Source organism: Ptiloglossa arizonensis, chromosome 6 (genome assembly GCF_051014685.1).
Source record: "Ptiloglossa arizonensis isolate GNS036 chromosome 6, iyPtiAriz1_principal, whole genome shotgun sequence".
Taxonomy (NCBI): Eukaryota; Metazoa; Arthropoda; class Insecta; order Hymenoptera; family Colletidae; genus Ptiloglossa; species Ptiloglossa arizonensis.
This window is the reverse complement of record NC_135053.1, coordinates 18,406,878-18,429,276: the sequence shown is the minus strand read 5'-3', so window position 1 is coordinate 18,429,276 and position 22,399 is coordinate 18,406,878. Positions and strand designations below refer to the sequence as shown.

Sequence of the window (22,399 nt, the reverse complement as noted above, 5' to 3'; positions counted from 1 at the left end):
TCCGAGTAATTCGTCCTAGGTGAAGAACTTTTTACGAAAATACAAATATAATGCAGAAAGACCGTATCGGCGCTTGTTTAATCTTTGATGTTAATTTATAATTATTAAGGACCAAAGACGATTAATAAATTGTATACCGTTATGTTCGAGAAACTCTCTTGTATTCTTGAGGATCAGTTAGAACTTTCTAAGGTGTTTACTTTTCATGTAAACACCTCATTATTATCAAAAATTCTGGGTTTTTAGAAAAACACGTATTGTTATAAAATTTATGTTTATGAAGATATTATAAACGAATTGAAGACCTGGTTTGGATTATATTTAATTATACACTTAGTATAGTTTGAACAATATATAATATTCCGAACAAGATCGTGTGCAGACTTTTTCTCATCGGGGAAAAACCTATCCAATTCGTTGTTAATACTGTAAGATAAATGCAATAAAAGATATATAAATTTTAATCTTCGTCGCATAAACATCAACAGGGATTGGGACAATTCCGTTACTTGTATCTAAAATGAACTGGGTATAATTATTGTGTATTTGTGTACAATTTCACGTTGCACGTGCATCGTTTTCAAGCGCAATTGTTGGTACAACCGACCAATTTGATCGATGCAAATCCGTAAACAAGAAACGTAAATCCCGATTATTACACGCGACCAGAAGAACACAAATAACGATGACAATAATCGTGCACGCTGCACCGTTCCTGTACAATGGTTCCGGCATACCGGCGTATTGATTTCGGTGGGCCAGGAATTCCACGACGGATGAGGTATTCAAATGCATATAAGGATCCCGGAGACGAATATCTGACGTGCATATTTTTGAATCTGGTTCGACCATAGAGATCCTCGGCTCGTCACAAGTAATTCATCCGCGGACAATAGTCGAAAAATCACAAGTTACAATCGGTAGTGCGCGACGGAATACGAATGTAACACCAGAATTTTCTGTGCATGGCGAATTGCGTGGGCGGTGGCGCTAAAAATTAATCAGGAAAGATTTATGGAAGACGGCGACGTGTACGAACGAACTTTTATCGTCACCGTATGTAACTGTAATTACCGTGCGAGATCACCTTCGATTAGTTGTATTTTTTCGTCGACGTCTGTTTTTCAATCGTACAATACCGAATCGTGCACGTGTTATTCTTTCCGACTGTTCTTGTCGTTTCTGGCACGTTGCACAGCGGTAATGGGTTTCGGTCGGTAATTGCTTCGAAAATACAAAATTGCGATGTCTCGAGGTTGGCAAAACAAAGGTGGATAAATGTCGACGGGATACGATTTTACATCGACTAATATTGTACGACGTTGAACACTGCGAATAATGAGCATTTAACGCGCAAGAAGAGTTTCGTATGCAAAATATGTAATATTACGTTTTTGAAAACACAGCAATGAACTATCAACATTTAGTGCTACGTTGTAAAGCCAGTCTAAAGCTCGTAACGTGTAGTAATACGTTCTTGTATTACCAACACACGGCAATACGTTTTTGAGCCAGTAACACGTAATAAAGGTAAGCTCGGTAATTCTGACCATCGTTATACGTCAAAACAGAAAACGCGTTACCCGACTTTCCATGGCGCTGCCACCTATTAGTAATGCAACTAATTAGTATTCATCGTTCCTATAATTTTATCAATATACTTCCGAAGTAATTATTTTCGAAATGAATCTTATAAGGTCGATTTTTAAGCAAGGTATGTTAGTACACGGAATTCGTATAAATGATTAATCTCATTAAATGTATAAATGTTTCGATTTCACGTTTGGTTCTTGGTGACATTTAAATGTAGCTCAGTATATAACCTTAAATACGTGAACGTAACATGTGAAGAAGACCAGTCAAGAGGAAGGGATAATTCCACCAGCTTTTAATCGTATTACAAAGAGGGCTGAATGAAGTTATGAAAATCTATTAAAGACTATGAAGATAATCGGGAGAAAAATGTCAAATGGCAGCACATGTGTTTGACATACCTTATTCTGCACTTCAGGGAAGATTTAACAAAGGTAGCTATTATTTACATTACATTTACAGTAATGTATTTTTCCAAGGAAATGCATATCCTCCTAGCTTTGATAAAATGGTAATCCACAATTCTTCAAATTGAGGACAGATCATTGAGAAATTGTTTGTCCAATCGTTAAAATATTTTATACAACTCACAGAGTTTATACTTTCACATAGGTAAGTTTTATTACTGCTTATCATTCCTCACACTGCACAATTCAAGCCTATAAATTATGTCAAAAGCATAGTATTACAATCCTACTACTTGCATAGAATATATCATCTAGATATAGACCTTGGCTATAGAACTCTTAAATAAATTCACTTCCATCGATGAAAATTTTCTTTCTGAAATTCTATGTCAGTAAAGTATGCATACTATTGAAAATTGTCGCAAACACACCTTTCCATTAGCTGTGCCACAAGTTCTACGTTGACCACGATTAATTAAATATTGTTTATACACACCTGAGTTGGAACCTTTTGTATCCATAGGCGGCGGGGGGTCATCAAGTGGCCGGTGCATGGTATTTTCCGTCTGAGGAGACGGGAAGCTGGAAAAGGGAAGTTGTTTATTGTTACTAAATATTGATCGCAGCCGTCTCGTTTCTTAACGCGAAGCATCGTTAGCGGCACGTAATTTTCACGGGGATCGGATTTCCGAGTCGGCGACGAAGCATGTACATCGTGCTTTTAATAAACCGCTAAATCGTGTGGCGTTAATAGCTTACGTAATCGATGGGGACGCGACAATCTTGATAATGAAATGTCGCGCTACAACGATTCGCCGATGGCGCACAACCGGTCCTCCCTTATTTGAAGCAAATCAAGTTTACACTCGCGATCGACGGTGATTGGCCTTTGACGCGGATTAAGGCAGAAGCGCATTACTGCCGGGTCACGTGACCTCGACCCGAACGTGCGACGCTCGCGGAAACGAATGCAAGTTCGCTGTCGTTCTCAAATTACATGAAAACGCGCTGTTATCATCGACAACGTGTCGCGTGACGTCACGATGCCGTGCGCATTAGTCCCGACACATCGAAGCACGTTTTCTCGAGGCATAAATCATGGAAAAATTACCAGCAGAAAAGGTACTGTACATTATAGAATCTTGTAATTACGGAGATCGGAATTATTACTCAGGAAAAAGACAAAATAGATTTCGAATCGAACGCATTTAAAGATTCAAGCACTCGATGTTCCCGATAGGTTAGCAGCGTGTGTTTAATTCGTAACATACGCGAGTCGATGTCCTCTTGTTCGCGAAAGCTTTAATTACATCGTCGTTAACCGGATCCTCGGCTATTATTCATGATTGTCGTTACGTACACTTTATTAAAGTGTGAATCAGCGAGAACGGGGAATATATTAGCCGGTAAACCTGGTTTCTAAATGCGTCGGGGAGGCACACAGCGTCAACGAGAATATTCGGTGCGAGGTACGGCCGCAAATTTAGAAATTAGAGGTTATGTAAGATCACGTGAAGTGACGTGACACCGGTCCGTATCTTATAGGCGATTTCATAGATTCGAGGTTACGTGCGCCCATCTGACAAATAATGTGTTCCTGTCATTAATCGCGTGATCACGTGACGTTCCCCACTTCCTATCATTTTCACGCTTCTCGTGTAAACTGCTTCTACACAAAGATTTAATTACTTCGTAACCGTCTTACGTGAATCCGTTTCCAGAAACGCGTTTTTTAATCAAATAAAACAACGGAAATTCTGATCACTATGGATGTGCGACGCAATTCGATTGACTCTCGGGCTTCACCTGCTTTCATCAACGAATTCGTAGTCAGTCCATCGAAATCGGGATTATAAGAAACTCGAGTGTCTCTCAAACAACGATAATTCTTAGTCTATCCAGTCGACCATTTCCGTCGGACAAGATCGCGCAAAAGCGACCAACGGAGGACTTCCAGCATCGTTATTTCGAAGCACGTTCGAAATTACCGAGAACGGAAACGGAGAGAGAGAGAGAGAGAGAGGGAGAGTGAAAAAAAAAATTCACTCCGCTAATGAACTTCTTTTGTCCAACGCGAAATCGAATTTATACGTAGCGATGTATCGTAATACCGTTAACGAAAGACCTTTCCCCGACAATTATTCTTCTTTTCCTTCGCGAAGGTTCACCATTTTGTTTCGCAACTTCCATTAACCCATTTGCATTGTACGAAAGAACGGAAAAGTATCTCGTCATATTTTTTTTTTTTTCAGGAATTCTTGACGGATGAAATTAAAGAAGTTTTTATACGTATCTATATTTTTGATCCGGTTTTTCAGGTTAGAAATGTCCTAAATATATAATAACAAAATTTTAAAAACGCAATTTAACTGATAACGATGATCAGGAAAATCACGCGTGAATGTTAACAATGCAAATTGATTGAGAAAACCTCGCGAAGGGGGTGTAGAGAGGAATTGATAAATTGTCGTTCGTTAATCGTAATTCCGACCGTTTCACGGAGTTTGAAAAAATAGCGCCAATTTGTAATTGTGAACTGCGCGTCGCGATGAACTGACAATTACCGGGGACAATTTATCGGACTCGAATTAAATTACCCCTGCACTCGAAGTGCCGGCAAGGAAACACCTAACCGCTGATAAAACGTCCTGCGGAGAATTCGTTCTTTTTCTGTTTTTTTTTTTACAGCTGCGGCGGGAAAGAAAATATAGAAGCGGGACGAGACGATCTCGCACACCGCGCCGACGATTCTATCTCACCGATGTTTGGCTCCGCCCCTCCTTCACGCCCCCTCCACTGTCGTAAAAATTTTCCAAGGATGCGCGGTATCAATATAGTGGGTGGAGTGGGGGGGTGGCGCTAAAGCACCGCGCGCGACCATCCTTACCTCGTGAGGTCGCAATAAAGGAATACCGGGGCGTCGTTTCACGCTCATCCTCCCGGAGGTAATTTTCTGGTCAACGGCTATAGGTTCGGGAATTGGTTTTCGAACTTCCCCCCGTTTCTGCAATGGCAATTTCACGGCCCGTTCGAACGAAATTATTACGTGCTCGCGTAACTTAATTGCTGCCTGCGGAACGAAGTTGTTCCTGGGTGGAAAAAGAAGCGGTGGACGATCCACCGTGGCCGTGAGACGTTATTAAGACTCCCGCCTCGAAAGAGAAAGGGAAAGGGTGGGGGAAACCCCGAGCGTAGTGCGTTCTACGGGTCGGTGAGAGGCGAGGTTAAATCGAGTGGCCGCTCAAGGTCGCCGGTGAACTGCCCCCCACCATAACGGTTCGGTTACCTCGTTTCGTTTCGTTTTTTCGTTGGTTTCGTCGAATTCGCGATCCGAGGAGGGTGTTGGACGATCGTGAGAATTTTTAAAATTTTACTTTCCCGGGTACGTCGCTTTGCAATGTGAGAAAAGTTTGCACGATTATTGTTCGGGCTGAATATTAACAAGAAGAACGCGAAATTAGGGAAGACGTGTCGATGGTAAGTAACATATAGTTAAGGTTTCTCTTAGAAGGTCGAAGAAGCACGTGTATGTAGCGCACGGCCCTTTAGAGCGAAATTGAAACATAACGATTCGCGAATCGAGTTTTCGTAACTCGATGAAACTGTTTGAAAAAATACAAACTCACGAAATGTCAAAGAGCAAGTGCCTCGACCGTTACACGTTCTATATAATTTAAACTTGAATCCATCGAACGAACTCTACTCCATCTCGTATCAGCGTCTCGCCACAGTGTCCCGGCAAGCTGTAATTATGCGCAAACTTGAAACGAATGAAGTCAAACTTCGCGCAGCTACCGATACGGGTAACGTTATCTGGAGTACAACAAGCGAGTTGCTCGGGGCGGGCCTTCCTCGTGTATGGTTAGGGACTATTAAAATCGACCATGTTTCATCCAAGAAACCACCGACTCTCGCGTGACGTTCTGCACGATTCTTTGTACGCTGGGAAATGGTGGTTGCGGTTGGAACAGTGTTCTTCAAAGTGAGCGGTTCGTGAGCGAGTTTTTAATTCGGAAAAATACGAACAACTTGAACATACCTTTTCATTAATACAACGATCATCAGCGTGTAACAATTATAATTAATCTTCGGAATACCAACGATTTAGACTACCACACCTGGATCCAAATGGATCCGTAATTTGATCTTGCTTAGACAAATATTACAAACAAAAATTCTATTGTTTTATCATACCTCTCTTAATTTCCAAGGAAAGTTGTACTAACGATATAATTCGACGATAGAAATTCGTCTTTTTGGGTCAAAAAAGACCCACGCTGACAAGGCGAAGTTTAAGTAGCGTTTAATAATTTTTCCTTCTATAATTAATTTGAACGCACCGTTCGTTTCGGCGGTAAAATTAATTTCTTTTCTTTACGGAAAAGTCCTTTCGGGTCAAAAAAGACCCACGCTGACAAGGCGAGGATCAAGTAGCGTTTAATAATTTTTGCTTCCGTAATTGATTCGAACGTGGAAAATTAATTTCCTTTCTTCAAGATGGCGTACTTCGAAGAGTTTGGAAACCACCAGTTTGGAAGAAGCTTCGTAGCCGTTTATTCACTCAACGGCCCAATGTTTGAAAAACGCAAGAGTTTACAAGTTCGGAAGTATACTTCGGCTAAGTTTCGAGTGCACGGAGGTCGATGTCAAAAGGTGTGACACTTCACGGACGGAGTATCGACTTTTCGTTTCTTCACCTTTCAACCGTCGTTTCGGTGCCAGAGTGAGCGACACGTGCTCTGCCAGATGTATTGTTGGGAGCTGAGGATCTGTTCCGCGGGGTGTTACGGGTTAAGGGAAACGATTGTCGATCACATCCAGGGACTGCGTTTTCTTTTGCGAAAAGATCATCGACAGGCAACGGAGAACGTTCAAAAATACTAATTTCGTAAAAGGACGCATTTCAATAGAGACAAAGTCGATCGAAATTGAAGAAAATTAAAAAGAATTTTAAATACAATTTGAACGTGATACGTATTCTCACGCAATTAACGAAGGAAGACTATTTAATAAAAAATTTATTACTTCGAATTTATAGAAAGAGTTACTCCGAATTTATAAAAAGAGTTTACTAAGAGAAGTATAATAGTAACAAACACCTTCTATAAATATTTGTGCAATAGTGGAACTATTTCGACGTTATCTCACGCTCTAAAGGTTTATGGTTGGATCAAGGTCTGAATAGGTCCTTTGCATAAGCCATGCATCTCATGGCTGGATGCTGAACAATGGCTGGCGACACAGTTATTGGGTGTCCAACGATATTATTCGGTGACTTGTTTCGTGATATCGAAAATGTTGAATTTTGTAGAGAACACAATTTCTGCAGTGTCTTCTTGGAATTTTATTGGCACAAAACAGCAACTCGGCAGGTGCGAGTAACGACAATCCTGCCCGTTCTGAACAACGGTTACAAAACCATTAGTTTTTCACCAAACTGATACTCCAATGTGACACCAACTTTTACAAAAAGGAAATATCTATATTATATCCGGTTTGTGCTTCGACTGAAAAGAAATATTACAACGAGTTGAACGTGAAAGAATTCGAAGAAAATTCCATTAAGTCGGATAATATCAGAGAAACAGCCTTCACGTCTGGTCAAGTGTGTTTGTATTGGAAAGAAATCTAAATTCATCACCGACCAATAGAAGACTCTGTACGTCACGTGTGCGTTACAAAGGAATCGATCTTTCCAGATCCCAGGAGTACATGTCCGTATACGTACGACCTTAGTTCCTAGTCTGACTATTGTGTCTTGTACTGTTTGCGCATCTGATTTTCCATCAAATCACAAATCACTGCCATTAGGCTAATGTCTGTGACAATGTCTTTGCAAGACTTCATCTACTCTACCTTGGTACAACGTGTTTCGTTCTTATCTCGCGTGCCATTCCGATAACGTTCATCCTGTTCGGCTTCAGTCACGTCTATCTAGTCATGTTCGTCATATATGTAAATTTGAAACTTATTCGTTCCCTATACATCTGTCGACCATAACCTCCTTTCTTTCTATATATATTATATATATGCTCTTCAAACCTATCCTTCTTTTAAACGTTCCATTGGATCGTTTATCCTCAACCACTTTTCCCAATTTCCCATTTAATTTCGGTTTTAGTTACTGACCGAGCACACATTATCGAGGTTAGGTATAATAATACCGCTTTCATTGCACCTTGAATTTTACATATTTGTATAACACAGATAGAGTCGTAACGTGTATTTATACACTTACCAATTTCACCGGTAAAAGTATACACAACCTAATTACTCTATTATAACCTAACCATTATTTTGTAATTTAATTGTTATCGTTTCGCGTATTCTCGACGAAACAAATTACAAAAAATTATTTCTCGGTAAAATTCCGTACGATCCTCGCGATATTATCAATCAATATACTTTCCCTAAAATAATACCGTTAAATAAAAATAAGGGTCCTGATAGCGTCGATAAAATATTATCTTGGATCGAAATGTTGTATCACGTGACTTGAAACCGACTACCTTTTTTTATCATCAACCGAGAATATTAAGAGCTATTTTTATTCGATTTGTTGGGTTATGTGTCTTGTATACATAACGTAATAATGACATTATTAGAGACATCGTGCTCGTAATAAGAACCTCGTAATTTATTTCCTTGGTTTTAGCCCAAGAATTTCCTTCGAGGAGCCGTAGAAAATATGAGAGACAACAGGAAATAACCGACGAATATAAAACGGATATAAAATCTCTGAATCTCCGTTAATGTCGGATCGTTTGGCTGTTTGGCTCATTAATAATTGATGACTGAACACGAGAAATCGCTCAACCGTCTTCAGATGCGCTCATTTCGTTCATTGATGATCGAGTCGTTTCTGAAACGCTAACGCACCTCATTTTCGGGTTAATGGTAGGGATGGAGGACTCTCTTACGTCATAACAGAGTATATACAGGCTTGGTCTACAGAGATTGCTTCAGCCTCGGTGACTCGTAGGTTGGACTGATAAACACGATGCTAGAACGGTGCATGCTTCATTAAAGCTTGGATTCTCGCGATCTCGACACTTTTGTGTTAGGTCATCCCGTGGGTAATGCCATTTTTCTTTTCTCGGTGATACCACTTAGAGGATTACCCACTCGAGCGAATTCGTTGCTTGATAAAATACTCGAGGAGCTTTAATACGATATATAGGTTGAATATTAAGTATCACCGTTTTAAAAATGAAGTATTTCTATCACGAACCTCCATTTGTTTCGAACAATATACTTACGTCGAGCACGTAACAAAATGCAGCGGTTACTTCAAAGCGCTGTGACTTGGCGAAGAAAAATCGTAGCGACTTGATTCTTTTTGCAAATTAAAGGAGAAGGTCCGATCGTTACGACACTCTGAACACAATGCAGGAAAAAAAATGTTTGCAAGTCGATAGAGGACACGAAACTTTACGAGTTTTCGGTATGTCGCGAACATGTCCTCGTATTTAAGACGAGTAACGGGAATGCGTTAAACCGACAATTAAAACTCGGTGTTGGAAAGTAGAGGATTTGAGCTTTAATTTAAAAAAAAAATTATGATTCTACGATAATTTTTAACGAGGTTACAGCAGCTCGAAAATCGACGATTTTTCAATCCGTAATAATACCTATCTTTTAATCGTACTGGTGGGTGTATCAATAAGCGAGGGAATACAACTTTACGATTATCGTGTACTGTCCAATGTTTTCGATCATCCGTGCATTTTCCTCCATTTTCTGGAACACTCTATACGTCTATTACGGTTTCAATCCCTCTTTGTAAATATTCGCTGGCATTATTAATTGTTTTCAGTTTAAATAACATCGCTAACTCTCGGAACAGGTGATAACCTGTTAGCATAATCTCACGGTTATAGGTCAGGTTACTCATCCTTTCCCAGCCATGTTGCTCCAATTTCTGCAACGTCCGTTTTGCCATGTGCGGTCGCGCGTTGTCCCGGTGAAAGAGGACTATCGAGTAAAGCTATCGTTTCCAACGATTTCAATCGGTACAGTTGCTCACAATAGTCATCCGCAGCGATTGTTTGGTTGAGTTCGAACATCTATACGGTCCGTAATTGTTTACATTAGCCAATCAAAATGCCTGGTGGCACCTTTGAGAACTCAGTTTTGTTCGCAACGTGTGTCCTTCGTGGATTTTGGTTACCGCTTCCTAACCTCAATGTTACCAAACAATATCCGCTATTCGTTTCTTCGTCGTTGTCCAAAAAATGGCTGCCGAATCAGATAGAAATAAAGAACACAAATTGACTGTTCGAAGGAGATTTTCTTCCGACAATTTACGTCATCCATCTTCCGCACTTGCACAATTTTTCGAGATTTTTCACCAACAGATGGAATTAGTTAAATTGAAATTCTCGAGCAATTCTTTGCAGTGTAACGGCTGCAGTTCCTTCACATTTTGTTCTCGATACGTCTTCATTGAAATTACATTACGTTTCGTTCAACGCGCGTTAAGCTATAACAGGATTAGGTGTCTGTTCAAGGTCACTTCTCCTACTATAAATCATAACGTGACTAATGTTCTCCGTTCGAGATACAGACGACAGTGAAGCGAAGTGGGCAGATGAAGGATAGAATGATTAAGCGGTGTGGTGGGGGTAGCTGTCCAGTGACCTTGAACGGTCAGTCGATCGCGGTTAAACCAGCCAGTACCACGATTTTCGTAGACCTCTGGTCGAAAACGAAGCGAGACTGTGCAATAAAAAAAAAAATATGTCTCTTCGTTGCACTTTTCTCTACAAAACGTGTGTTCGGAAAGTCGCCACGACTTCGGGTTAGTTCGGAAAATAAATCAAACTAAAGCTTCCTCTCTCGATAAGAATATTAAATATTCCGAAAGCTTTAACGTTAGGTACAAATTTATCATTTTTTCTAACGAGTGTGTATTCAGTGAATGGTACCTCTCATCGTTCTAAATATTTCTTCCCGAAACACGATTTCTTAATTATTTCCACCCCGGAACGAAACATACTAAACATTCAACGAAAACAAGTCACCGACTTTCGCGAAAATTAACACTCGACCAACTTTACTCACAGCTCGGTTAAGCACGCCCGGATTAACCGACTCGTTTTTTTTTTTTTTTTTTTTTATAAAACACTTACTAGCCCTTGGTAAACAATATAATGTTTACCGAACTATTAGCGCTCTAATTAGAATTCCAGAGTCACAGAGAGGCTGTTTCTTTCGAAGGAAGCAACATACTCGGCTCGCGGGAACTATTATTACCCGGCTTGTTCACACCACGTTAAGAGCTCGTACGGTTCGTTGAGCTCTTATCGTAGAGGGGACGATCGGGCTACTAAAATTGTTTCCCTATTGTTCGTGGCGTTTTTATAACAGGCGTCGACATTGTTCCGGGTTCGTGTAATTAATTTTCGCGATTAAATCGCGCGTACCGTTTCTTCTTTCCCGGGATCTTCTCCCCCCTCCCTCCCTCCTTTCCCGGTCTCATATTTTCGCCCGGTTGCCGGGAAAACGTATTAAAATACGCAGCGTCCCGAATAAATCATCTTGAATCCGGTTTTCTCGGATGCAATTTATCCAAGAAGGACAGGAAACGGTACGTTTCGCTCGATGGATGTGTAATCTGGTCCAGTGATAATAATGCCGCCATTGTGCAAGCAAGATGGTCGTGCATCAAAACGGGTCAGCGGGCTCATCAGAACGAGGATTATCAGAACTGCGTGAAATCGCGTTTGCGGGAACGCTTCGGTATCATGGTGGCAACCAGAGTGTTGTTTATGATCATTCCGTCCAGCGTGATAGTTTCGAAGCCGCCATTGATTTTTAGTGTCACGCAACCAGCGCGATAAAAACGATAAAAGCGTTAAAAGCTCTCCACTGTGGAGATTTTCTCAGCTTGAATTCCGATACATCTCGAAACAAAAGAATCTGTCGTTTGTTCGAGACTCTGGTGTACGAAATTCGATATATGCTCGGTGACACGTGAGGAGGGGGGGACTAGATCTGTACCTCTTCGATTTTTACGCGCTTTTGCAAGATGGTAGAGTACGTGTCTCTCATTGTATGTGTAGAATATTAGATGTAGATACTCGTTATTTTCAGAGATACGATTAAATATCGACACTGATCCGTAGTGATTATTCGATGAATGTTCTCACAGGAGGACAAAAAGTAAAAAATAGCTCTTATAAAATCTATTAAATGATTCGGAAAGCTGCAGGTATTCTTTTACTTGCAAGAGAAAACTACACGTTTGCGACATCGATACACGGCGACTTATATCGTGTATGACGTTAATTATTTATAACTTCTCATCTATCGAGCGTCTGCGTTTAATTTTTCATGCGTTGCGACAGTGTTCTCGTCTTCTATAGACCTGTGAAAGCGCGTTGCAATTGGAGGGGGACAGTTCGCATGCTTCTCTCGCGGTAATCGAAGCTAATCGATACGAAGTTGGTGTCACGTGGTTGAGAGGTGATTTTACGAAGATTTCTTTCCCCCGAATTTTCTCGAAATTTCGACGTCTTTCTCGATCACTGTATTTTTTTTTATCGCACAGTATTTACTTCTTCGACCGTAGCTTGCCTTGGGGTCTTTTCTGACCCGTCTCGTCTTCATACTGTACCTTATTTCGTGAACGTTCTTTTCCCACGATCGAAATCATTACATTAAATACGATCGGTTACTTCCAAATTGTCTGTTTTCTCGTTATACAATTTTACAAAACGAAGTACACGAATTCTACATACTTGGGACACTTTCAATCCAAAAACTTTGAACGTGTACGGTCGAATAAAAGAACGCTTTGAAGTTAAACGCTAATTTTTTTTTTTTTAAATAATTATAAACGCTTCGGTGAGCTAAGTAAACGATTTCAGGCGAATTAAGCGGTTACGGAAAAATTAAATCTGAGACTGTTGCGACCTTCTGACATAAATAACGATCCTGGATCTAAAACGGGACCGTTGTAAAAGGTACTAAAAACATTAATCCATTTTAATCCGTGGCGATAAAACGCGAGTAATATTTTTTTTTATCCTTAATCAACGACTGTAGACCGAAAGCACACACTTGAGAAAAAAAAGAAAAGAAAAGACGCCATAACATCGTTCGGGAGTCGAAACGACCGTGGCTCGGGTACGAGATCGAAGAAGATGAAATATTTATTTCTCGGTGTCGTTGGAACTGAAGTTTATTCTCGTCTTGCGGAACCATTTTGCGTACACCGACCGAAGTATTTAAATCATTGTCTCGGATGGGGGATCCGACAACGTCCACTCTCACGTTGGACGAAGTTACAGTTTCTCTATCAATTCGTTCATCTCGACAGTGTCAAGGTATGTAACTTTAATTATCGAGTTATTACACACGCGCCACAGGGGTCTGTAATCTTCCAAGCTGCGAAAGTAGGTTAAAATCGGAGAGTGGGAGGTAGAGGGGGCAAGCTGAGTGCTCCCCTTGTCAGTCATTTGAGAAGGTAATTGCTTAGGTGTTTCGACCATTACGGAATATCGCGTTACAGACGTCCCGGTTGTTGCTCTCCTCTACGGCAAGCCGTGTCGTGAAAGGTCAACCGTATCACGCGCAGCGAGGAGGTTTCTATAGTTATTGTTCATTTACGCTGTACAGAGTACACCGATTCGCGGGACCAGGAGGCCGTTAGAAATGATAAACGTCGTGATCTCGGTGCTCCTCGTTCCAGTATCGGGCAATTTACCAGAATATTCGATACACCCGCGAGCGACAATGCGTTCTGGATGTTGCGCCTCGATAAACGTTCCCCCCGTCGCCCCGATAACAGTTCCCCCCTCGACGAACCATCGTCCAGGAACGAAACATCGGTAATCTGGAACCCTTGACACGTGACTCGATCGGTGTCGTGCACACCATACCACTGGGTAAGGTTCGGGGACACGTGTTGTATTAACCGTGGAGGAGACAACGGAGAAGGTGTATTTACCCGATCCAAGAGCAAACAATCTTGTAACCGAGGTGGTGAAAAGGTTTTCGAAGACGTGTTTCACTTTCCTTGAACCACGTGTTGTGTGAACGAGATCACGGTAATACCGAGAGGAAACATGTTTCGAGGTTTCGGGGATCACCCGAAGAGGAAGGACTTTTCGAAGGTAAAATTTCTCAAGACGCGTGTGAAATAGATTTCTCTAAGAAAATTTACTTTCTCAGGTAAGTAACATATCTTTTTCGAAAGCACACTCGCTTTGTTGCGCTACACTTCAGTGTGCCATAGTTCAGCACGAAACGTTCGTTTCGAATATCCTCGTACCGAAAACCGTGAATTACCGTGCGAACGGAACAATCGTCCCTGTCCACGATCTGACACCGGAACTCAACCCTGGCTGCTCTAAACTCGTTCAACTCGTTAGGGCAGCTCTCGCTCCTCCGTAACTCCTCGTTCTAAACTGCACTCTCATCGCGTTCTAGTTGCTCTTAAGAACACTCACCCTGGCGAGTACAGTCACGCTCACCGACGAGCCGCACGCTCGCCGTTGACCGCACGCATTCCACCGAATTCTTATTTCCTAAACATTTCGATCGGCCCCCCCCACCCTGCGGCTCTCGAGAAAGCTGCCTCCGCCAATAGCGAACCACTCGAGGCGCACTCGAGGCGCGCTCGAGGCCCGTGAAGTGGCACCATTGTGGATCCAAGCCAACCACGTTACTCGCCCTCGGGGTTCGGTCACTTCGTACCAACGTGTCCGTGAAACGTCTCTTCGACGAAATGTACACAACGCGTATCCAGATCCCGCCCCACCCCCCACTACTCTTCTCTCGCAACGCTGCATCGCTCTCGAGCCTCGCGTCGAATTGAAGAAAGTTGGAAAAGAAAAAAAAGAAGGAATAAAAGCTCGCGCTTTGTCGACGGTGTGACGTTCGCGACGAAAACGAAGAAGGTGGGAGCGTAGTGGGCGTGTATACGGAACGATTTTCGGCAAGGTGAATCGATTTACCAGCGAAAATAAGCGGCCGTAACCCTAGAGAAATCATCGTCCGTGATCGGGTGCACGGAGCACCCGTGCGGTCTCCCCCACTCCTGCACGTATACATACACTCCTCCCCCCCGGTGTCGCGAGAACCTATTGCGCGAGGTTTCGTAACCGAAGAGAGAATCCGACCGCTTAACCTCTCGGCCCTTACACCGTTCCGAGTGCACACGTACCTGTAACGGCACAGCGAAGAACCGCGCGCACCGTGCCCCACCGCATTCGTCGCTGCGCGCAGCGCGCGCGGCGACGGGGCTTAGAAAGGTGGAGGGGGGGAGGCGAGGCGAGGCGAGAGTCTCTCCTCTCTTCTCGCCACGAAGCGCACGGAGGCTCGTTCGCGGGTATCGTTCGGCGTCGACGAGCCAAGACGATCCAACAGAGGGGTCATTATGTTCGGTGTTTATCGCCCGGAGGATGCACTCGAAACCGAGAGGTTGTAGGGTGGTCTTCGGGAAGGGGGAGGGGGTATTACATCGTACCAGAAAACGACGCGCGGAGAGAGAAAGAGAGAGAAAGAGGGGGAGAAAGGGAGGAGAGAGAGAGAAATAGAAGAAAAAAACGGTGCACCGGGGGGACACGTTCGTGTGTGTGCGCGTCGACCGTGAGAAATGAACCAAGGGGGACTCACCCTTGTCGAGAGTTTCTTTGGCCGCGTGTATGACCTTCCTCCGTCTGAGTCCGTCGCCCGCGAGGGCGGTTGTCATCGTACTAGAAACGGTACTGACGGTGCCCGTCGTTTTCTCATCTTCGTCACTGTTCGCGCACTCGCCGGAGGTGGTCGATGCACGGTGGTCGAGGAGATTGATCGGGGACCCCTCGCCGCCTGGCATAATGTCCCGATTAGCAGGACCGTCGCGTCCTTAACCGAGGATCTTTGCGCCTGAACTGAACCCGCTCCCTCTACACGACCCCTTTCGCTCGCCTCTCTCGGCCGTCTGTCTCGCTCCCACCACTCCTCGGGTACTCGTTGCGGGCTACCGCGGCGCTGACCGCGCGGTGGCGCCACCGTCGCCGCGCACACCGCCACCGGAATCAATTTTTCGGCGGCCCACCGAGGCAACCGAATTTCCGTTGGAACGTCACCGATTTCTCAAAGTTTTCCTTTCCACGGGGCGATCGTACGGATCACGGGGACCAATCGGATCGACGTCCACGCACGAACACCCTCGCTACGATTAAAGTTCAAGAACAGGGATCGTCGGGCGATTTTCACGAATCGTGTGCATCGAACGGTAAAAAGATTGATTCCTTTTTCGCATTCGAAAGAAAACGAGAGTCGCGTATACGATCGTTTTCTCTCGTGGAGCTCCCATTGACACGTGTTAAATGGGAATGTAAATATAAATACGAGAGACCAACGATGTTCGCAAGCGATGGAGATCAAGGATTATTGTACGCGAAGAAAATAACTCTCGGTTTGAGAATCTATGTATCGTGATCGAAATGGTTGGTGGGTAATAGTAATTCAACAGTTGCAAAATCACGAAAGTTATACAGTCGATAATTTTAATAATTCTATTGTTCAAAATCTTATCAATAATTGGTGATTATTGGCCCATCAGCTGCTGGTAATTAGCTTCATTGATTAAACGGTTCAATAGTCGTTACGATTAATTGGTTGGTAATTGATCGTATTAATTAACCAAGAGTAATCGATCGATGTCCCATAAATTGATAAAAGGTTTGTTAAACCGTTGAAATATTTTAGGAAAATTTCTCGGGAAACATGTCAGGGATAATGTTTCGGTAGGAAACGCGAAGTCAAAGTGAGATCAGGTATCGTTCAGTTGAGGTTAGGTGGAGATTTGGGGCACTTGAAAGATTTCTTTCTTAACTATTGCTCGCGTCGAACTAGTTCTGGTTTCGTTTATTTTTTCCCCCCTCCTAGGCGTATCGAATCGCGAAAGAAATACTCGTGGCTAATTTCAATAAGGTGGCCAATTCAAATCAATTGTACAATAGTTACGCTGGTTGTCCGATACGGGTGTAACTACAATCTTAATTAGTTTACGTGTTTTTTCTAATTAAAATTTCGTGTCAAATAGGCTCGAAATAAACTTTGGTCACTGTGTCGTTCGTTTGATTTTATATCGTGAAATTCGAATAAAATTTTCACCGCGTAAAACTTGTACTCATACTACTGCGTCGTCGATGTCGATGCTCCGTGACTCAGTCTCGTCGGTGCCGCGGAACAAGGAAACATTTTCGCGTAGGTTCGCCATCTGCGGCGAACTTCAGACGAGACTCGCGATCGATCGCGTGCAACGCCATTTTCCGCTCGACTACGCTACGATACGAGCCACCTTTTTCGTTCCTCTCCTTCCCTTGCAGTTTTCCAGACCATGTGATACCACCGAGAGCCTCGTATACACGTGCCCTATAAAAATTAGGTTAACGACTCGCTTAACACTCACTCTTGTCTACCTCTCTCGCTTTCCTATACCCGAAATTTTCTACAACACACTGCAATTTCGAACCCTCTCAATCGCGCGAGAAATCGTACGAAATATCGTTATACAAAAATTCAATGAAATTTATTTCGTACTTCCGCTGAAACTCCCACCGTCCAATAACACACTCGAAACAAAAACAAATAGATACCCGTGAAATCGATATTCGCAGTCAATCGGCTTGGATGACATTCCTGTCTAACCTCTCTTTTATACTCGAAATGTTCTGTTTTTTATAGATGTATTTTTCACGACCCAAAACCGTCGACCTTTCATTGGACACTAGCTGACCAATAAAAAATTCGCAATAGAAATAGACTAAGATTGAATCGAGATATTCGTAAAATCGATATTCACGATCCATAGGGTCGATTGGCACCCCTGCCTAACCTTTCTCGTTTTCCTGTAGTCAAACTTTCGTGTTTTGTACGGCAATCTCGAACGATCTCGATCGCGTGCGAAATCGTATAGAATATCGTAACGCAAAAACCGAATGAAATTTGTTTATCGTAAAGTGATAATCGTTCCGCTGTTGGGACCGATAAAACATTCGCGATGGAAATAAATAGATTGCTCGATTGAATCGAGATACGTGTACGTAAAATCGATATTCACGGTCAATCGATTTGCGAGCGTCGGTTCGCTGTCGTGACGTAACCTGAAAAATGTGATTGTACTCGGCGATCGAACCGCGTTTTCGAGTTAGAAGTTCGCGACGAGCATTGGAGATACGCACTAACGGGTGTAACGTGTTAATAAAGTGTACGGCATTAGAGAGCCCCTGACGTGGGAAATTGACACTTTCCACGGTGTCAAGGGCACGCTCTAAATTCAACCGTTGTTAGTCTATTCCGAGACACCGTCGAGCAGATTATTTCCTATTTCCGGAACTGAAGTGGCCATCAGAAACGGTACCGGTGTCGTTCTCCTGGCACAGATATTGAAGGGAATCGATGCTCGTCCCTCGATTGAATGCAATCTGCCATGACGGGGCTGGGTGAGCGTTGCTATTGGAAAATGATCGTAATGCGACTTCCGGCACGCTTTGATAATTCTCACCGTCGAACGTGACGGCTTTCACGAACCGTTCGCGCATCGATAAACAAACCAGGAATTTCGGTACTGAATCGAGTACGTACGATGATCGAACGAATGACGTAATTGAATCGTATCGGTCGAAAGACCGATTCAATGCCCGAACTTGACGAATGTGTCGTATTTAACCGGTGTTTCTTCGCGCAAAAAAATAATTAACATCGCGGGAGAATGACGCGTTCGGTATTTTTTTTTTTTTTTTTCTTCAATTAATTCTATCGATGCGTCGTTCGATTCATCGCCCGATACTTTTACGGGATATATGTGTATTTTCGACTTCGTCCGGGGCTGTGTTCGATTTGTCGACTCGCGACGAAACTGGAGCAATTAGAAGTTTTCCCTCCTTTTTTAGGTTATGTAAACGCGAGCGGCGTACGTAACAATGATTGTTAGATCGTATAACGGTAATAAAGGTTACGTTTAGAACAGTTCGACAATCGTTGAGAGATTTTTGATAAAAAAAAAAAAAAAATACCAGGAGGTTAATTAGAAAGGACGAAGCTGGGTTGATAAACTCCATTCAACTTTAGCCAGAGTTTGTTGGCTCAATTTAATGCAAAGGGACGATTGCTCGTTGAAGTTGTCCGTTTGAAAGGAAACCGTAGACAGATTATCCCCGTGAAGTCTCGGATAGGAACAACATCAAGGGTACAATAAGAGAAACGTTACCCTCGGCACTGTTTCCCACTGAGTCATTTAATCCCTTTACCTTTAATGACCGCTTCTTCAATTCTTCTCAGAGCTTTCTCATCCACAGTATTTCCCAATAGTTTTTTCCTAGTAGTTTCCTACCAGTTTTTTTTCTAGTAAACCGAACCGAAAATTAATTTTTTGAAAATTACTACCGTGTATCACTTGGATCGAATTATTTGTTTACGCATGAAAAATTTCTTCCCCATTGGTGAACAAAATAGAAATAAATTATATTTACAAAGTGTGAAATTTATAACTTCAATAATCTCTCTCTTTTAAAAAAAAATCTCAAATATCATAAAATTTTCGGTGCATTGAAGCAAACGTACTTCGATACATTTTGGAAAGTTTCCAGCTCTTTTTGAATTGCCTCGATTTACGAGCAACACTGTCCCTTAACGATCGCCGATAAGCGTGGGACGTACGCGCGGTAAGTTGACCTGTCCCAAGGGTCAAAGGACTCCAGGGTTGGGTTGCGTGCAAACGACGCTATTGCTTTCCGATGTTTTTATTAAAATACTTAAACGTTTAACTTACACGTGTACCAACAGTGGGCGGTAGGTAATTTCAGTTAAATAAGACTCGGCCCTCCTATCGTTCAAAGCGATGCGGCACGGTCACGTGAGTCACCGTTTCCGGTTACGACCAAAAAAAAAATAAAATGGCCGTCCGGAAAGTCCGGTTGTTTTTTTTTTATTTTTTTTGTTTACACAAACGTCTCACGATCGATTCGCAGCCACCGTGTCCAGGTATCGATACATTATTCCTAACCTAGCCGCGATGTCCAACGAACGCTTACCTAACCTAAAAAAAAAAATGCTCTCGCTGTTTCGCGGACTTTCACGCGCTCGTCCTTTTTACACTCGCGAGAAATGCGACTCGGTGTGTACAGGGATATCGACGATAAGAAGTTTTGACGTTACTGTAAATAGGAGAACTCGGATAAAAATAACGCATTTGGTGAACCGAAAGCAACTCGTTCCTTCTACGCGTACACGCATTCTCTACGCGCAGACACCGCGAGAAATCTCGGTATCGGTGACCCGCGACGCGCCCCGAACGCTTTCCTAACCTATAAAAAAAAAAAAGTTTTCGCTGTTCGCGCACTCGTCCTTTTTTTTACACCACGGTAGAAAGACGACTCGACCTACAGGGGAAATCGACGATAAGAGCTCGAACTTTTAACGTTACTTCGATGAGGATTACTCCGATGAAATTACGTATTTGGCGAACCGAAAGCAACTCGTCCCTTACGCGGGGACACGTCGAGAAATCTCGCGTATCGACGCGCGTGGAAATCGGATCTCGGTAAATAAATAAGTGTGGATAGGTGGCGCGAGGATCGCGATTAGAGGCCCCCTGGCGAATCTCTACCATTGGCTCTTACAGCGTCGAGTAGCGTGTGGAGGGGGGTGGAGGGGGCGGGACGATTATCGAGGGAAGCGCCTCCTGTCGTTCCCTTCATCTGAACCGATCGTCCTGGCTGGGCCTGGTCATTACGCAACGTCCCCTGTAACAGATCTCCGTCATGTGGGAGACTTTTGTGGTGGTCGAAGTCCGCAGAACCTTTCCTAGGATCGATTCTGTCGCGTTGTTCACCACCGTGGTACCGATGGTTGTTGGTGTCGCGGTGGTAGGCAGTTCCGTGACCGTACGCTCGGTCGTCGAACTGGTCACGCTCTCCAGGGTCGTGGTGACCCTACCCAAGGTTGTTGCATTCTCCAGGTCGATATTCGTTGTCGCCTCGGTCGTTCGAGTCTCCGGCTCAGTGCTCGTTTCCGTATCGCCAATCGTCTTTGCCTCCTCTGTCATCGACATCTGCGTGGTGACACCAACCTCTGGAATCCTCGTCGTGGGATTCTCCAGCTCTTCTGGAACCTCCGTGGTGATTTGCACAGTTGTGGGGATGTCAGGTCTCTCGGTGTCCGCCACGGTGGTCTCCTCCTCGACGCTCTTCATGGTGTCGAAGATCGCCTTCACGTAATCGGACAGTGTCTTCACACTGGTGTCGCCCTCGTTCTTGGTGACCAGGCCCGGTATAGACGAGGATTTCAGGCTGGTCTTGGGGTCACGTTTACGGGTCGATGCTTGGGAGCGATCGAAGGCTGACGGATACCTTACCTCGCTCCACTTCGCTCTATGATTCTTCGGGTAGGCATAATTGTCCTCGTCCCTGGACCCTCGATCTTCCTCCTCCTGTGACACGTTCTCCTTTGGAGGGTCGATCTTCGTTAAATTGTCCTCGTCGATCGTCCTTAACCGGGACCTGGCGACTACCTCCTCGTCGCTCTGAGCCGTTCCCAATTCGTCGTTCAGTTTGTCAACGTCGTTCTCCTTAGCGGTGTACCTCTCGGCCAGAAAACCTAGATCCAGAGCCTCTTGGATGCTCTTCTTGTCGTATTTCTCGGTCTTCGACAACTCCCAGAGGTCCTGGTCGCTCGATATTTTTCCCTCGTCGACTTGTCCCTCCTCCCATGGATTCTTCTTTCCCTTCGATTCGTCTTGGGCCGGTTGCGTGATGTCCTCGTAGTACTTGGTGGTGGTGGTTTCACGTGGATCGTCCGTTGTAGGTGTTACGGTTGCTTGGTACTCGTTCGTGGTGGTCTCCACGGCGTCGTCGGGTATAATTATCGGTGTAGTTAACGCAGGGGACATGGTCCAGGCCACTTCTGGGATTTCGGTGGTGGTAGTCCTCCTAGGTTTCTCCTCCTTGAGGATCTCGGTCAGGAAGTCCTCCAGCACCGACTGTTCCGAGAAACTTGGATCGGTGGTGGGTAGTTTGGACTCTCGGATGGGATTGTATCTGTACTGCTCGCGAATCAAACCGTTCACAGCGGAATTGAAGTGCTGAGACTCCGCTGTGACGAAGTCGTCCACCGCTGGCCTGACCCTCACCCGAACTCGTCTCCTCCGTGTGCCCTGGAACGAAATAATCGTTTCTCTCCAACAAGGTGTCTTCGATACATCGCTACACTAGGTGTACCGATCACTTCTCGTTCTTTCAACGTACATTGTAAGAAAACAAATGGTACTATAAGTGACTCGGTTGAGTATATTGTTGCCAAGGATAACCGTGGATTCAAGAACAGAAAATTACCAAAAAGAAGAACAAGGTAATTTCGATGGAATTTTCATAGATAATACTTCATAAATCTAACCTATGTTA

The 22,399-nt window shown here is 43.6% G+C and overlaps 3 protein-coding genes and 1 long non-coding RNA gene across 11 annotated transcripts in view; 1 reads left to right on the top strand and 3 right to left on the bottom strand.

Annotated features, from left to right (window-relative positions):
- Positions 1 to 15,918, bottom strand: part of Wwk (anoctamin 8 white walker) — a 40,071-nt gene extending 24,153 nt beyond the window's left edge. For all 6 annotated transcript variants that reach the window (XM_076313475.1, XM_076313481.1, XM_076313478.1 and 3 more), the window contains exons 1-2: positions 15,624 to 15,918; positions 2,497 to 2,582 (exon numbers count right to left, since the gene is read on the bottom strand). In XM_076313475.1, the coding sequence (XP_076169590.1) occupies positions 2,497 to 2,582; positions 15,624 to 15,825 (288 nt within the window). In that variant the 5' untranslated portion in view covers positions 15,826 to 15,918. The remainder of the gene's footprint in view (positions 1 to 2,496; positions 2,583 to 15,623) is intronic.
- Positions 2,525 to 22,399, top strand: part of LOC143147833 (uncharacterized) — a 74,236-nt gene continuing 54,361 nt past the window's right edge. The window contains exons 1-4 of one of the 3 annotated variants that reach the window (XR_012992357.1): positions 3,069 to 3,122; positions 4,253 to 4,318; positions 4,689 to 4,945; positions 6,498 to 7,039. Coding sequence is in view for 1 of the 3 variants with exons in the window: in XM_076313482.1 (XP_076169597.1) it covers positions 3,044 to 3,122; positions 13,050 to 13,330 (360 nt within the window). In the remaining 2 variants the exon portion in view is untranslated. Of the gene's footprint in view, positions 3,123 to 3,721; positions 4,946 to 6,497; positions 7,040 to 13,049; positions 13,331 to 22,399 lie in introns of those variants that run through there. The other 2 variants (XM_076313482.1, XR_012992358.1) reach the window with 2 other exon arrangements.
- LOC143148429 (uncharacterized) lies at positions 16,552 to 17,719 on the bottom strand. The gene is made up of 2 exons (XR_012992471.1): positions 17,597 to 17,719; positions 16,552 to 17,372 (listed from the first exon to the last, which is right to left on the bottom strand). It is a non-coding gene; the product is annotated as an uncharacterized LOC143148429 (long non-coding RNA).
- The window catches only part of LOC143148492 (uncharacterized), a 35,265-nt gene continuing 32,597 nt past the window's right edge, over positions 19,732 to 22,399 (bottom strand). Inside the window, exon 10 of the mRNA XM_076314879.1 lies at positions 19,732 to 22,152. Coding sequence (XP_076170994.1) covers positions 20,695 to 22,152 — 1,458 coding nt within the window. The 3' untranslated portion in view covers positions 19,732 to 20,694. The remainder of the gene's footprint in view (positions 22,153 to 22,399) is intronic.